The sequence below is a fragment of the Electrona antarctica genome, assembly GCF_951216825.1.
Source record: "Electrona antarctica genome assembly, chromosome: 19".
In the NCBI taxonomy this organism is placed as follows: domain Eukaryota; kingdom Metazoa; phylum Chordata; class Actinopteri; order Myctophiformes; family Myctophidae; genus Electrona; species Electrona antarctica.
In genome coordinates, this window is record NC_136800.1 from 26,885,874 (window position 1) to 26,902,298 (window position 16,425).

At 41.9% G+C, this 16,425-nt stretch overlaps 1 protein-coding gene and 1 long non-coding RNA gene across 2 annotated transcripts in view; both read right to left on the reverse strand.

Moving 5' to 3' along the window:
* Window positions 1-9,228: 9,228 nt before the first annotated feature.
* On the reverse strand, window positions 9,229-13,929 carry LOC306943549. The gene is made up of 3 exons (XR_013792421.1): window positions 13,806-13,929; window positions 11,331-11,444; window positions 9,229-10,870 (listed from the first exon to the last, which is right to left on the reverse strand). It is a non-coding gene; the product is annotated as an uncharacterized lncRNA (long non-coding RNA).
* Window positions 13,930-15,085: 1,156 nt separating this feature from the next.
* Window positions 15,086-16,425, reverse strand: part of LOC306943077 (calsyntenin-2-like) — a 67,298-nt gene continuing 65,958 nt past the window's right edge. Inside the window, exon 18 of the mRNA XM_079529281.1 lies at window positions 15,086-15,992. Coding sequence (XP_079385407.1) covers window positions 15,795-15,992 — 198 coding nt within the window. The 3' untranslated portion in view covers window positions 15,086-15,794. The remainder of the gene's footprint in view (window positions 15,993-16,425) is intronic.

The following is a 16,425-nucleotide window of genomic DNA, read 5'->3' on the forward strand; positions in this document are numbered from 1 at the left end:
GTGGGGGGAAGGGGGCGCTCGGCGCCGGGAGGAGGGGGAAGAGAGAGGAGGGAGGGAGGGGGGGGTGGGAAGGAGCCACCAAGGGACTGGAGGCGGAGCCGGTGCGAGAAGCCCGGTTGGGCGTGGCCCCGACGGTGGCTGGGATCGGAGGTGAGCCAGGTAGGCCTCGAATGAGTCGGCTTAGCTGGGCTGTCAGGCTGTTGAGAGCTAGCCCTGTAGATGACAGATGATGTCCGGTGATACCCGGCGAACGGGCAGTTAACTGCGGTATAATTGCCCAGTTCTGGCCCGTGCCCACTTGGTACCCATAAAGTATACATGCACCCCACGTGGGCCCCGGGCGGACGTGTTAGCTGGTGCCCACTTGGTACCCATCAAGTATGCATGCACCCCACATGGGCCCCAGGCGGACGTGTTAGCTGGTGCCCACTTGGTACCCATCAAGTATGCATGAACCCCGCATGGGCCCCATGTGGACATGTTAGCTGGGTGGGTAATGCGTTTGCCGTAGAGGCTGTTAAAGTCTGGTTTCGCTCGATGTAGATGGCTGCTGCGTCGGACATCTAACTCGAGCCCGTCGGCCTTGGCGGCGACGGACCTAACGAGCGGAATAAACTTTATAAACTACCCGTTATAAGCTCACTTGCACTTGATTGATTGATTGATTGAAGAATGTATTAACAGTTTGCAGAATTACAGTACATTTCAAGCACAAACTCAATACAAAGGCTGTTAACTGTGAGTGGACGACCCAATTAAGCATTACACTTGTTTCCAATAGGGTCCACCATGTTCAAATCATCAAAACATTTAGAGACGTACAGATAGACACTTCTATAGACAGAACAGGAATTCATCATAAAGGAGGTAAAAACAGGAATTCATCATAAAGGAGGTAAAAAGGGAAAAGAAACATATACAGTGAGGGGAAAAAGGGGGGGGGGCGGTGGGGGGGGATTCAGATTTTACGGGGGCCAGTTTCGAATTGCAGCCATCCGTAGGTGCCCTTTGAGAGCGGTTTTGAAGGAGTCAAGGGATTCGCATGTCTTAATGACAGTTGGTAGGGCGTTCCACATTTTGGTGGCATAGGAGCGAAAATAATTTAGTCCCTTGTTTGTGCCGAATCTGGGTTGTACATGGTTCGTTGCACTCCCTCTGGTGTTGTGGGTGTGGACTTCGTTAACATTAAGGAAGTATCTAGACAGGTACATGGGTATCTTGGTGGTGTATCGAATCTTGTGGACCAGACCCATTGCAAGATGCTGTACTCTGTCGTCGACCCTAAGCCCTAGTCTTAACTTTAGCTGTGTTTAGCAACAGTGCTGGGAATGTGACAAATGATGTGCATCGACCGAACGAGAATGAGTGGAACGTAAATGAGGAAATGGAAAGAGGCTTTACCTGGCGGTTTGACAGCGCGAAGCGTCTCAAATGGTTTTGGGTTGACAGCGCGAGGCGGTATCGAACGAAATTTGACAGCGCGAGGCGGTATCAAACAGGTAAGTACTGATATGAGGTGTGTATTTATGCTGTGGGGAATGTTACATGATTGGCTGTGCGGCCGTGGGGACGGAGGTGAACTTGACGAGGAGATAGGGGATGGGAGTGATTAGGTTGAGCAGTGGGTGGTGTCTACTCCTGAATCTACGTTGAACACAACTACATTTATTTCAGCAGCTAGAAGTTAATCTGAGAGCATGTATAATACTGACTATTCAGATCAAAGGTTAATATATATACCATAAGTAATTAAACATACACAATGATGATAAATATATTCTATAAGATCAGAATAAACAACAGACAGATTAACTACCTTTGTAAAGAGTTTGCTTTGTCCCCTCCTGTGGCCAACATCTACAGGTACTGTGGGTTGTTTTCTTGTAGTACTTTCTGCTCATACTCATGGTGCTTATTTGCCTGCAGATGAACAGCAAATCTCTGGGTTAATAAGCAGACAGCCACCTCCCCTCGTCGCCCCAACCGTTTCATTCCATCATTCTGGGGACAGATAGATCTTACCTGCATGTCTTCTATTGTGAAACTAGCAGCTTCATCCCCGAGCTCGTGTAGATAGTATGCAGTCTGGCTTGGGACACCGTGTGTGTTTTAAAAAGGAATTGCAGTATCTCGTCATTCCTAAAGAAACTTGACAAAACAACGGAAAGTAGTTAAGTGATCTATCAAAACTGTCTCCAAAGCTTGGAACAATGAAGCCCTGTAAGGCCTACTTAATTGTGTGCATGCACGCACGCACACACACACACGCACGCACACATGCTCGCACGCACGCACGCACGCACGCACGCACGCACGCACGCACGCACGCACGCACGCACGCACACACACACACACACACACACAAACACACAAACACACACACACAGAGAGTAATACATTCAAGTCAATGCTTACCTTAAGTGTTCTTCCATCTGCTTCTATGTTGTACCCGATTGCTCTAAGTGCATCTTCATTCCGAATGTACGTTACATACACACTTGCACTAGGCCCCTAAAATAACATTTAAAAAGGTCAATTCAAATATGACATCCACAATGCAGTTTGCTATCAAGAAGCTATAAAGGGTGTGTCAAGAGTCTCACCTGTGAGCATATGGTGTATGACGGGCTGTTGTTAATGATCACTTTGTGGATTTTCCCAAACTTCCCAAAATAGGCTGGCCCCTTTAGCATCTGACGGACACATCAAAGAAAGGTTTTGTTTAATTTCACTTAGTTTCAGAGTGGTTCTCAAAGTGATATCTAATAAAACATGTTACTGTGTTTTAACTGGCCTATTTGATTGATATATCTGTGAGACAGACACTATGTGCATCTGTGCGTGGGAAATCCCCTCACCTCGGGGTCGGCCAGCCTCTGCGGCAGCCCCGTCACCGACACCAGGTTCCTCTGGACGATGCGCACGTTGCCCAGGTGCTTGCGGTTCATGGGGATCTTCTGCTTCTTCTCGCTCTGCCTCTTCTCTCTCTTGATCCTCTGCAGCTCGTCCTGTGTGAGCGGCGTGTACACTGCAGGGTCCTCCGTGTAGGGCTGAGGAACAAAGTATACTTTACTTTAGTGTTCGTAGTACTCGAGTCTGGTCTCTGTCTCGAGTCCACATTTTAATTTACTCTGTCTTGTCTCTGTCTTGCACGTAATTTGACTCGGCCTTGCCTCTGTCTTGGACTAAAGGGACTCGGGACTCCTCCCCCACAAGTCCACTCAAGCCACGAGTCACTACAATGCAATGAAATAAATGTATTATACCCATATTATCAGGAGCTCATCCACATTAACAATATAAGAGAGCTGTCTCGTACGTATAGACAGTTGTCTTGTTAGGTAACGGAGCGCAGTTGACGCACCTGCCTGCTCTCGCAATGTTTTCTGTAATTATCAAATGAGAAAAAAAATCTGGTTTCGATCTCGGCTCGGTCTCGCCTCCCGGACGTCTTGGTCTCGACTCGGACTTGACCCCCTCCCACCCGCGGACATGGTCTTGACTTGGACTCTCTTTAGGTGGACTCGACTACAACAGTATTTAGTACTGTACTTGAACACTTTTAAATCCCCATTGTTTTGTGTCCCCCTTCTTGTGGACACAAGACCTTCTTCTTGGCTGTCCAGTGGCAGTGAAACAGACATTTACCACAAACAGTTCAGGGCCAGTGTTGCAGTCTCATACACAAACACATGCAAGTTTAAATTCATGGGTAGTGGTAACCCCGGGGGTTTCTTACTGTCGGGGCGGCATGCAGTGGATCAGGGGTAGAGTGCCCGGTAGAGCGGATGGATATAACCACAAGGTTCCCGGTTCGATCCCGGGCTCCCGCAGAGTTAGTGTCAAAGTGTCCTTGAGCATGACTCTAAACCCTTACTTATATCCCAATGTGCACTTTGGATAAAAGTGCTATATAAATGCACCATTTAATGAGCAATTTGAGGAAGACTGAGGTGCGCTGACCGAGGGGAGGGGAGGGGGGGGGTGTTACCTTCTGCAGGGGGGCAGAGGCCATTCCCGTCAGTGCGGATGTGGTGCCAGCAGAAGTTGCAGATCTGGTAGCCGCAGGTGCAGGGGAAGAAGCTGACCTCGTCAATCTCCAAGGGTTCCATACACAGCGGGCACTCCATGCGACCCTCCCTGACCTCAGGGCGGCGGGACATCCCAGGACACGACGCGGCGACTCGCAGAGCCTGAGGCAGGGATGTTGGCAAGGGCAGGGTGTCGTCCTCTAAGAGAGTAAGGCGCGATTCATACTCCTATTTTAGAGCCGAATAAAAGTCGGTTCGGCGCTGTAGAGCCTACAATGTGACGTCATTTGAGGTTCGGGGGGGCGGGTACCGTCCTAAAGTCGGCTCTTCGGTGCTACTGAAAATTTCTGACGAGCCGAAATCATTTCGGCACTACAGCGCCGAAACAGCGGTAAAATAGGAGTATGAATCGGCCCTAAGGGTGTCATGTGACATTTTAGTTGACTATTAATTGTCTTAACATTATTTGCAACTAATGATAATCGAACATTGGCATTGAACAGTGGAGCATAAATACAATACAATACAATTCAATTTTCCTTTTAGGCTTTGTAAACAAAATATTGCACAGAGAAGATATTACAATTAGATAAAGCCTATTACTGAAATATACATTTAAACAATATTTGTGTTTCCGTCCTGGATTGTCCTCCGTGTAGATGGCTGCTGACTGCTGTCCACTCAGATGTTCGCCGATAAAACAGTCACCCAAAGACCTGTCTCTTTGGATCGTTCTGGCGATGGTAGGCCCTACCCTCTAGACTTTAGTTTCAGACAGGAAAACTTGGCATAGCCTCAGTAATGGGCTGCTTCACCTCTACAAATAGTTAAAGTCAGGTTGTATTTACACAGAACTATGCAGGCATGCGTTCCGTGTCAGCGGGTCTAGTGTAGAAAAGTTTCTCTAATGCTCGGGAGCTCCGTCGGGTGTGGTGAGCAAAGGTAATGGAGTGAGCCAAGGAATCTTTGAGTATATATAGGTCTCAGCTGGATTGGCCCTGCCCCTTTTGGGGTATCTATAGCTGCAACCTTATTCAAATGTGGTTCCTGAGCTAATCAATGATCATCATCATTGTAGTTTCATTCTTGATTAGATTACTTGTGAATGACTCTTGGTTCCATTGTCCTGGCCGGTGAACAAAGGGAGGGGGGTGGGGGGTGGGTTTTGGTGGACTGTCACTGGTGGAAAGTAACTAAGTACATTTGCTTAAGTACTGCACTTAAGTAAAATTTTGAGTTATTTGTACTTTACTTGCAGTATTTCCAAATTCCAATACTCCTACTCCACTATACATCTCAGAGCCAAATATTGTACTTTTACTCCACTACATTAATTTGAAAACTTTTGATTATTATTACAAAATATACATGAACCACATTCCCACAACTATGTAATGCACTGTAGCATTAGTTGCTTGATGTATTGTATATCAAGGTACGTATGATTATTCCTTATATATGTGCCTTTGTATCACATATAGGCTTGACAGTGACCAAAAACGTGTCCCTTGAACTGCAGGCAAAATTGAAATATATTATCACCACAAACCTTTTTGTGAGAAGCACACCTTTTTATTGGGCTACTGTAGCAAATTCTATGAACTTGAGTGCACTCAATACTCATTTCATACAACAGGAAAAAACACATTACAATTATATAACAATTTACAATGCGGTCCCTCATCTGTAAGATTAATATTAGTAGTTGTGCTAAAATGTAAAGAAATTGTAATAATACGAAAACAGTGGCTCAGTGTGGCTGTATCACTCACATAAATCCATCACATTTTGAATTGCCCATCTTTTTTTTCCTACAAATGTTTAGATAGCTGAACAAGATAACTTTTTCACCCCAATATCGAATATAATCGTTATGTCGATTAATTTCTTCCCACAGACATTTGTATGTGTTGTCACTGCTGTTGCATGCACCAGGGTCTTGCAACCTTTTTGCCAGTGATCACCCTCCCCTGTGCCAATGTTGGCACAGGGGAGGGTGCCAACATTGGCCCCTGTGCCAATGTTGCCTGTGCCAGCATTGGCCAATGTTGGCACAGGGGCGGCATTCCATCTTTAAAACGCCGTCATTACAGGGTACACAACGTTTCGGTCATATTTGGCCTTCATCAGTTGACAAGAGAACCACCTACTTGTTTACAATAGGGCCCACCATTTTCATTTCATCAAAACATTTAGAGACGTACAAATATACACTTCTATGTAGCCAAAAGCAGGAAATCATAGTAGAGGTAAAAAGGGGGTGGGTGGGGTTTACGGGGCCAGTTTCGAATTGCACTATTGCAGCTGTCTCTAGGTGCCTTTTGAGAGTGGTTTTGAAGGAATCAAGGGATTCACATCAGGACCAGCAGAGGGTGCTGTCACACAGCCAGTCAGCCACACAGCTGCTATAGAAACAGACAGACAGACAGACAGACAGACAGACAGACAGACAGACAGACAGACAGACAGACAGACAGACAGACAGACAGACAGACAATAAGTGTAGGGTGGCAGAGGCTCAGTCAGCTAACTGCTAGCCTTGATCCAGTGCGTCAGCGAGTCTCTCACTATGAGCACTGGACCAGGGCTATGTGGCTGCTTGGGAGTCAGAAGGTGCCCAGGCCAGTGTGATCCATGGCTACTCTGCCAATTTCTGCCAAGTGTTCTTGAGCAAGACACTGATCGAATAACTTGACTTTTTCTTTCCTTTTGCTCTACCTCACATACCAATCACGGATTACACCAGCGTTGTGGACTATACCACTAGTGTCAGTCCTCCATGGGGATTACACGGCTGAATGTTTTGATTAATTGAAGATGGTGGTCCCTATTGTGGGCCCTATTGTAAAGCCCACCATAAAGCATTATCGTGCATTCACAGTTAACAGTTTTTGTATTGAGTTGTACTTGAAATGTACTGTAATTCTGCAAACTGTCAATAAATACTTCAATGTCAATCAATCAAAAAACACGCACTGCACTCTTCATTTGTCCTAGCACCTTGACTAAATGTCCCCGTCCTAAGTATGTATAATGCACAGTGCACATCGGCTGCTATGCTCACGCACCTTCATATATCTCATCTCAGGTGTACATATGTTTTAATGTGTTCAAAAAACGTTTAGTTGTGCAGTATTGTAGCAAAGGAAGCCATTTATTGGCACGTTTTGTGGAAAAAGCCACATCTAACGTGGGAAAGCACATGAGGAAGCCCTTTATTTGTACGATTTGTGGAATAACAACACGAAAAACTGTTTTCACCCACTATGTGACAATAAAGTTGTTTCTAATTCCAATTTTGAACCTCTAGTCTAACTGAACCGTGACTTGCAACAACGTGTGTGAATGTATGTGTGAATCTGAATGTAATGCACATTGTAAAGCGCTAAATTCTCTCTCTCTCTCTCTCTCTCTCTCTCCTGCCAGCCATCCCGAAGTGCTGTCTCCAAAATGCACTGGGCTGGGTTTCCTGTCATTGTTTACTAAAATCTTACATAACTCAGACCCTAAAACTGACAGGACATCCTTTCAGATAAGCAGCTACTGTATTTGGCTTCTTGCCAGCCAGGACCTCAGCTACAGTATATAACCTTATAAATGTAGCCTGTGTACTGCAATGGAAGTTCTTGCTAAGTTAAACAGATCCAGAAGTTGTGTCAGGAATCAAACTTCATTCTTTATTGTATGTCATCACAGCAGAGAGCTCCCCCCTAAATTAATCAATACCACAATGTACTGATTTATTTCCAGGAAGAGGAAGAACATCTGCACACCAGTTTGTAGAGCGTTTCGACCGACTAGGTCTTCATCAGGCAAATATTACAATGACAGAAAAAAGAGCAAGTGTATATATACAAAAATCATTGATTAATGATCATGCATAACACCTAGGAGTTGGAAGGAGCACACAGCAACCTAAACCAATCCCAGGGCTAGAACCTGTCAGTCCACCCATCAGAGGAGAATTTACCTGAGCAGATAAACTTTACACACTTAAAACAAACAATCAATAGAAAAAACATTTTCATGAGAGTAAAAACATTAAAATTCATGATTGATGATAATGATTAAAAGCACATACCACAGTTAATAGGACATCCAACATGATTTATTTCCACCACAGTACAATGGTGAAAGAAGCACTCCATTTCAACTCCAAAGGGTTTCCGATGCGGTCAGAGTGGGAATAACATAACATTCAAACTGGCACAGTTCAACAAATGGAAGATGGATGTCATATACAAAACATAATAAGAAACTAATAAGGACATTTTCTCTATAGTACAATTTGTAAACATTGTGTTTACCGTTCTAATTTGTGGGTGTTTCAGCACTGGTAAATAACTGAGATATATTTGGGGACTGGCTCATGTCTGGGGACAAAGAGTTGTCTCTCTCACAATTTGCTAATGTTTTCTCCATACACGGAAGTGCTTAAAATGCAGATGGGAAATTAATGCGGAAGCCCTGCCTCCCCCTTCCACTTCTGTAGCCCTTGCACAGTCACGTAACTAAATCCTAGTATGAATAAAAGCCAATCTAGCTTGCTGCTTAGCAAAAATGGAAATTCATAAAATATAAAAATATATACATTCAAAGAAGGCCATATTTGAAAATATGAAAATACCTTAGACCAATGGTAATTCTGACAAATTGTGAATGTAAGAGGCATTTTGTTATAGAGTAAGTTATCGAAAAAATAGTTTAAAATTGGCAGCCATTTTGTTATGCAAATGAAAAGTTTAAAAATGAAATATTTTGCTTTGGAACCATGCATGTTTTTCAAATTCAGCACCCTTGAATTATGTTAAATAGCAACGTTTACACCAAAATGCCTCTAACCTCCTTATATACTGTAGAAGGCCTTTTTTTCAGAAATCCCACCAGTCTATAATTAGGGCCGACAGCATCACATGTAGAAATGCACAATATATACAATAGGCCTATCTCACAGCCCGTTTTTCACGCCCACTTCCGGTAAATAGTGGTGACTTTAACATGAGCATTTACACGTTTCTTTTCTCTGGAGAATCTAAGTACATTTTCTAATGTAAAAATGTGACAGACCAATATTATTATGAAGCAAACAATATGGTAAATCAGCTCGAACAGATAGAACAAACCTTACCTTGAGAAAACAAAAGTTGTAGACTTCTTAAATTACCTCTGTTAACATGAAGCGTCTATGGAGTGACGTCACGCTATCACCACTAACCCCGAAAGGGGGCGTATTAAGGGGGGCGGGGAAATTCTGTGAGATAGGCTTATTTGTACAGTCTGTGCTGTGAACAAAACAAAAATGGCTAGCCGGCCCTTGAACATGCATGCACTGTATTGCAATCATATGATATGTACTGCAGACCCGTGTTTTGTTGAAATGGCAATGTAACCACGTGTGACCAGGTGTGAAAAGATCTCCTTTTAGGAATCCTAAAAATGAAACAAACAGGTTTTTTTTTCTTTTTTCAGAATTTTAAAACAATCTACTGAGTCCAGGAAGGATAATTTCAAAACTGCAATGTATGAGTTTCACTTCACTATATGGTGGACCATGCATTTTAGAAACAAAGTCACGGGCCATATAATATCTGATCTCGTGCCCGATTGGCTCTCGTCCGGGAATTTGGACATGTCGGACATGCAAATAGCGAAACTAGATCATCTACAAGCTCATGGCATTGCGACATGTTAGTATAGCTTGTAGATCTTCTATTTTGGTTATTTTTTTTTAAATCTTAGATTTGTATTTATTTCTGTATGCTTGAGAAATTGGACTGATATCACATTGAGAATGTAAGGGCAGACAATGGATCATTGTTATGAATTTATGCAATATATGTTTTTTTGACACAATGGAAAAAACAACAACAACATCAACATAAAAAAGCATTAATAAACAGATGGAAGATCGATTCATATACTATATATCTCTCTATATCTCTGTGATTTATGTTCGTTTTTGTTATTTTTATAAACACATCCCAATACTGTTTCATTAGTTAGTTTTTAGGTTTTTTATTCAGTTAACCCATTAAAACCAGGAATTTAGATGTTAGCGTTATTGGCTATTCAAAAATAGCAGATACGACCTCACAGTGTGCCACCTTGTGCCGTGCTGCAAGCTTGTCCATCTGCTATTTTTGAATATTTTTGAAAGATTTTGAGAGGCAGAATCAAAGTTTGGTGTGACTGCACTGAAAGTTAGTTCAGTTTGTTGTTTTTTTACTTAAAGCTGTATACAGGAAAGACTTGCCATTAATATAGTGGTTGCAAACGTATTAATTGATTCCCTGATTTGGTGGGGGTCACTGGGGGCCACTCATTAAAAATAAATTAGTCCACAAAACTAGCATAATTTGTATTGTTGATCTATCTACATGGAACTATGTTTTTGTGCTGCTGCTGGCATAGTGCTACTGGACACAAACATAGTTCCATGTATGACAGAGGGGTCAAAGTTGAACGAAAGTTGCGCTATATTTTAATGAGTGGTCCAGCAGACCCCCACAAAATGACCGGAACTGCTTAATATTTACCTTTGCAACCACTATTATTTATAGCAAGTATTTCCCACAGCTTTAAGTCCTCAAATGTGAACGAACCCTTTAAGTCAAATGTTGTTTATTCATTATAATAACCCTGCAAAACAGAGACCAATGGTGCTACCAGGAACAAGAGGGTGCTGGCTGCAGACTTCATGGCTCCATTGCACAAGTCCTCATTACAGCAGGTCGGCACATCTGGAACGATCAGTGCCAGGAACGAAATAGGACCAATACCTTTCAAAATCGAACACCCGAACTCTGGAACGCAGCCCTTCTCCAGCACATCTCCCTTCTCTGTCCACACGCACGCACGCACGCACGCACGCACGCACGCACGCACGCACGCACGCACGCACGCACGCACGCACACACACACACACACACACACACACACACACACACACACACACACACACACACACACACACACACACACACACACACACACACACACACAGTAAAACACGTTACTTGTTGCTGTTGGTATATAGTATTTATTCACTTTTTGAAAACGTGTTTTTTCACCAATTGCCAGCAATGTGGAGTGCCATATTGGTCCTCCTCACTAATATTAAGCAGGAAATAAAAATCATGGTTCTGAAACCACTGACATGTATAATAATAATAATAATAATAATAATAATAATAATTTGTCATATCAGACTGTTTTTTTAATCTATATAAATTCTATATAATCCTATGTCACCTGTTCACCAGTAAAGTATAGTACAAGTATATAAGAGGATTATTCTACCTGTCATTGAGAAGCACTGCATCATACGGAAAGGACATGCTTCTGCTTTGGTGCAGTCATCATTGGTTGTGTCCGTGTCGTTCAGATTACAGGAGTAACATGTCAACGCAGAGGCTATGAGGCAACAGGACAATATCATAATTTAATATACAGTAACATGTCAACGCAGAGGCTATGAGGCAACAGGACAATATCATCATTTAATATACAGTAACATGTCAACGCAGAGGCTATGAGGCAACATAGGAGGATAATATCATCATATAATATACAGTAACATGTCAACGCAGAGGCTATGAGGCAACAGGATAATATCATCATATAATATACAGTAACATGTCAACGCAGAGGCTATGAGGCAACAGGACAATATCATCATATAATATACAGTAACATGTCAACGCAGAGGCTATGAGGCAACAGGACAATATCATCATATAATATACAGTAACATGTCAACGCAGAGGCTATGAGGCAACATGAGGATAATATCATCATATAATATACAGTAACATGTCAACGCAGAGGCTATGAGGCAACAGGAGGATAATATCATCATATAATATACAGTAACATGTCAACGCAGAGGCTATGAGGCAACAGGACAATATCATCATATAATATACAGTAACATGTCAACGCAGAGGCTATGAGGCAACAGGACAATATCATCATATAATATACAGTAACATGTCAACGCAGAGGCTATGAGGCAACATGAGGATAATATCATCATATAATATACAGTAACATGTCAACGCAGAGGCTATGAGGCAACAGGAGGATAATATCATCATATAATATACAGTAACATGTCAACGCAGAGGCTATGAGGCAATATGAGGATAATATCATCATATAATATACAGTAACATGTCAACGCAGAGGCTATGAGGCAACATGAGGATAATATCATCATATAATATACAGTAACATGTCAACGCAGAGGCTATGAGGCAACAGGAGGATAATATCATCATATAATATACAGTAACATGTCAACGCAGAGGCTATGAGGCAATATGAGGATAATATCATCATATAATATACAATAACATGTCAACACAGAGGATATGAGGCAACAGGAGGATAATAACATCATATACAGGTCACTCACGATCAGTGGTGGAAAGGAACTAAGTACATTTACTTAAGTACTGTACTTATGTACGATTTTGAGGTACTTTTACTTTACTGTATTCAAGTATTTCAAATGTCAAATGTTGTACTTTTACTCCACTAGAATTATTTGAAAACTTTAGTTACTAGTTACTTTGTATAGATTTTTATTACAAAACGTACATTAACCACTTCAGCCCATACTTTCTCTACAAGCTCACAATGCGTTTTCAAAACATTTTTGTACATTTTAAATTTTGAAATGGGACATTCTGCACAATGAGTAGCCTACTTGTACTACATTTTGATGCCGATACTTTACAAGTACTTTTACCCAAGTACATTTTTAATTAATTTTTGACTTAAGTAAAACATTTGAGTACTTGACCACCACTGGTCACAAGACAGGTCCGAACACTAATATAAGCATTGCACATCATTGAAGCGCTAGCTGGTTCTCAACGTGGTGTTCAGGTACCACCAGGGTCCCAAAGGAAGCCCCGGGGCCATTTGTACTAGCCTGGCTAATAAGCCAGACCGAATCAGCCGTTGGCAAAAAAAAATTGCCTGCCGGCGGATTATGGTCTGGAGAGGCTCAATTGTACTCCCATTTCCTACACCAGAGAACTGGTGTGGCCAATCGGGACACGGTATGCAATATGGGCGGGCTTTGGTACAGTGACGTTCAATGCTTGAGACCTTTGACTGACAGTAGCTCTGACCAATTGCGTCAAAGAGAAAATGTTTGAACCCGCCCCCCGGGAAACAAGATCCATACACAGCATCTCCAGACTCAAATACCACACGACAGTGTGATTTGAGTCTGGCTTATTAGCCAGGCTACATTTGTACACGCTCAGGCCTGACTCACACCTTTACAACAGATTGGCCTACTTGAGTATTTCAAATTTCCAGTACTTTTACTTCTACTCCACTACATCTCAGAGGCAAATGCTGTAGGCCTACTTTTACATTTATTTGAAAACTTTTATAGTTACTATAGTTAAGGTCTCCACACACTGCAGCGTTTCTCCATTGGTTTTCCGAAAAACGCGGCCGGTGTGCAACCACCTTTACTCTGTAGATTTTAGCCATTTGAGAGAAAAAAAAGCTGATCTACAAGCTCAGACTGCGTCACATCGCCACACATTGTGAGCTTGTGCTATTTTCAAAATATTTGTATACATTTTTTTTCTACACCACTACATCTAAAATGTTATTTTTGATTAAAATATACATTTCTCAAATAATAAAAAAGGAGACAGCACTCTATTAAAGAAAGAAAGAAATAAAGAAAGAAAGGAAAGAAAGAAAGAGGAAAGAAAGAAAGAAAGAAAGAAAGAAAGAAAGACTTACCTTCAGTCAAAAGCATACAGCCCAGGGTCAGTGTGATCAGATACATGGTGTGGGCCACAGATGATCAAATGATCAAGGACTGGGCAGCATACAGCTTTTAATATGTCTGTAAAGGGGGTGTGGTCAATGTGGTCATATCTATCTATGGTCTTGCACCTTCTTATTTCCACAACTGCTTGCCTAGATATGTCCGTATAACCGCCCCTCAGGTCCTCCACTGCTGGTCTGCTCGAGGACCTATAGCTCACAACACGTTGCAAATTGTGAGCTTCTAGCTCGGCTATTTTTGTTAAGTGTGTGAAACGCGCCTCTAATTGTGCACATTTAAAAAAATATATAGGAATCCATGAGTTAGTTTTGAGGAGAGGTGATGCAAACAGGTGACACAAAATCTTTCTTTATTTCTTTATTATTCAAAAAAAGGTTTTTCTAGATTAACAAAAACACAAGCTGATCTTCAGGATTGAGTCGCAAAGCTATTTTGAATAGCTAAAGTATAACAGGGTCAAAGAGGTTAAACTGGATTTCATACATAACACCGCATATTTTCTGAGGACCCCAAAGTCACATATATGTAAACATGCGGCCGAAGAGAATGGCAAAATGCTGTATGCCGGTTCCTTTTCCATTTGTTTTCTCTGCATCCAATTGACTTACAGTACCTTCACATAGTCACACTCCCTTAACCTCCCAGAATGATGATACATGATCATTGATCATGCCCAAGATAATGCAATGTTTTCTTGTATCCTTTGCCATTACATTGTATCTCTTGATTCCCTTCAGAACTCTGCATTCACTCTTTACTTACTTTCACATCATTACCAATATCATAACCTTCTGAGATGCAGACCTTCTTGATAGGCTACCAAATCAAATGCATATGCTGTAAAAATAGCAGACAAATTTGGAAATGGAACACTATAAAAAATGTAAGCTGATGCGTATAGGTTTTTTCGCCTGATTGGATGAAATTGGAACCCACTCGAAAATGTTTTTTTCTGTTTGTTAAGTGCTGGATAGACAGCGAGACCCCTGTTACTGAACAAACACTCTATAGCAATTATTACAGAATAATCAGAATATAGTGCTTTTTAAGAAAATAAAAGAAACAAAGGGAGAAAATCACTAAAACAAAATAAAAACACAAAAACAACTGACACTTCACACTACCTTTATACATTGCAAAGAAACTAAATTTCCTTGTGTTTATTCAAGAAATTAATACATACAATACATTTCGCATACGGTATTACCTAAAAACACCATGGTATGGACTAGGCATAGCCTATTGTACATACATTTTTAGTCATCTACATTTATTGTTTGCATTTCTTAGTTACTTGTCTTCAGAAATGTCCAGACTTAGTTTGTCACATACTATACAAATGTACGTGTTGATAACACTTGCTACAGTGATTGTGATTATGGACCCTGATTTTGGAGTAGTTTTGACCAGTAGACAGCAGTGTTGTGCTGAAAATGGAATTTGAATTTATCAGGGTGCTTGTGCGTGCATGTGTGCGTGCGTGTACTTGAGGCTTATTACTATATGAGGGCCAAATATCAACATCAAGTATAGTAGAATTGTAAAGATTTTTTTAGATTTTGGATTTTTGTAAAATAATAGGGTTAGGGGAGTTATGATTTATACCTAGTTGCGAGCCTGTGTCATGCACTGAAAATAGCAGATCTACAAGCTCCTGATGCGTTGTGACTTGTGAGCTTGCAGACCAGCTATATTTTCGACCTCAGCGTTCAGGTTAAAAATGTTCCCCCAAACAATAGTTGAAAAATGTAATTAATAACAATTTGCTCATGTCTTCTAAGGTATAGACAGTTGTACAAAATGTGTGTGTGTGTGTGTGTGTGTGTGTGTGTGTGTGTGTGTGTGTGTGTGTGTGTGTGTGTGTGTGTGTGTGTGTGTGTGTGTGTGTGTGTGTGTGCGTCCGTGCTTGTGTGTGTGTGCGAGAGAACCATTGCATCAATTTATGATGGAGGCTCAGTCCCATTCCTCTTCTGCATGTGTCCTTCTTGTGCCTTCTGTTCTTCCTCCATTTGCTCTTCCTCCTCATCCTCGCTGTCAGATGATTCGCCGCTCCAGATGTCTCCCGTTGGTTCCTCCTCTCCCTCCGTGTTTGTCTGCCCTCTGACGGCGCCCCCTACAGTCTGTGGGGCTCCCGTGTTCTACAGAGAACCAAAACACCCAAACAACAACATGTTTTTTGAGTGGTGCAACCACTCCTATAGACAGCTATGTGTGTGGCTGTCCCTGTGTCCCTGTGTCCCTGTGTACAGTACAGTACAGTACAGTACAGTACAGTACAGTACAGTACAGTACAGTACAGTACAGTACAGTACAGTACAGTACAGTACAGTACACAGTGTGGGCTTGTAGGTCAGCTTAAAAGACAACAGCAAAAAGCAGGCTGGAACGCACAGAGGCAAGCAGTGTTTTCTTTTATACAGTACGTGCCAGGAGAGTAGCTGATCTCCTCATGTAAACAAAGCCGTATATTAGCATTCGTGCATTGGGCCACGTGCAATAAGGGCAGATCATGTTTTTTGTTTTTCTTCCTTCTCATATCCTTATTTATTTATTTATTTAAATGACTACTGC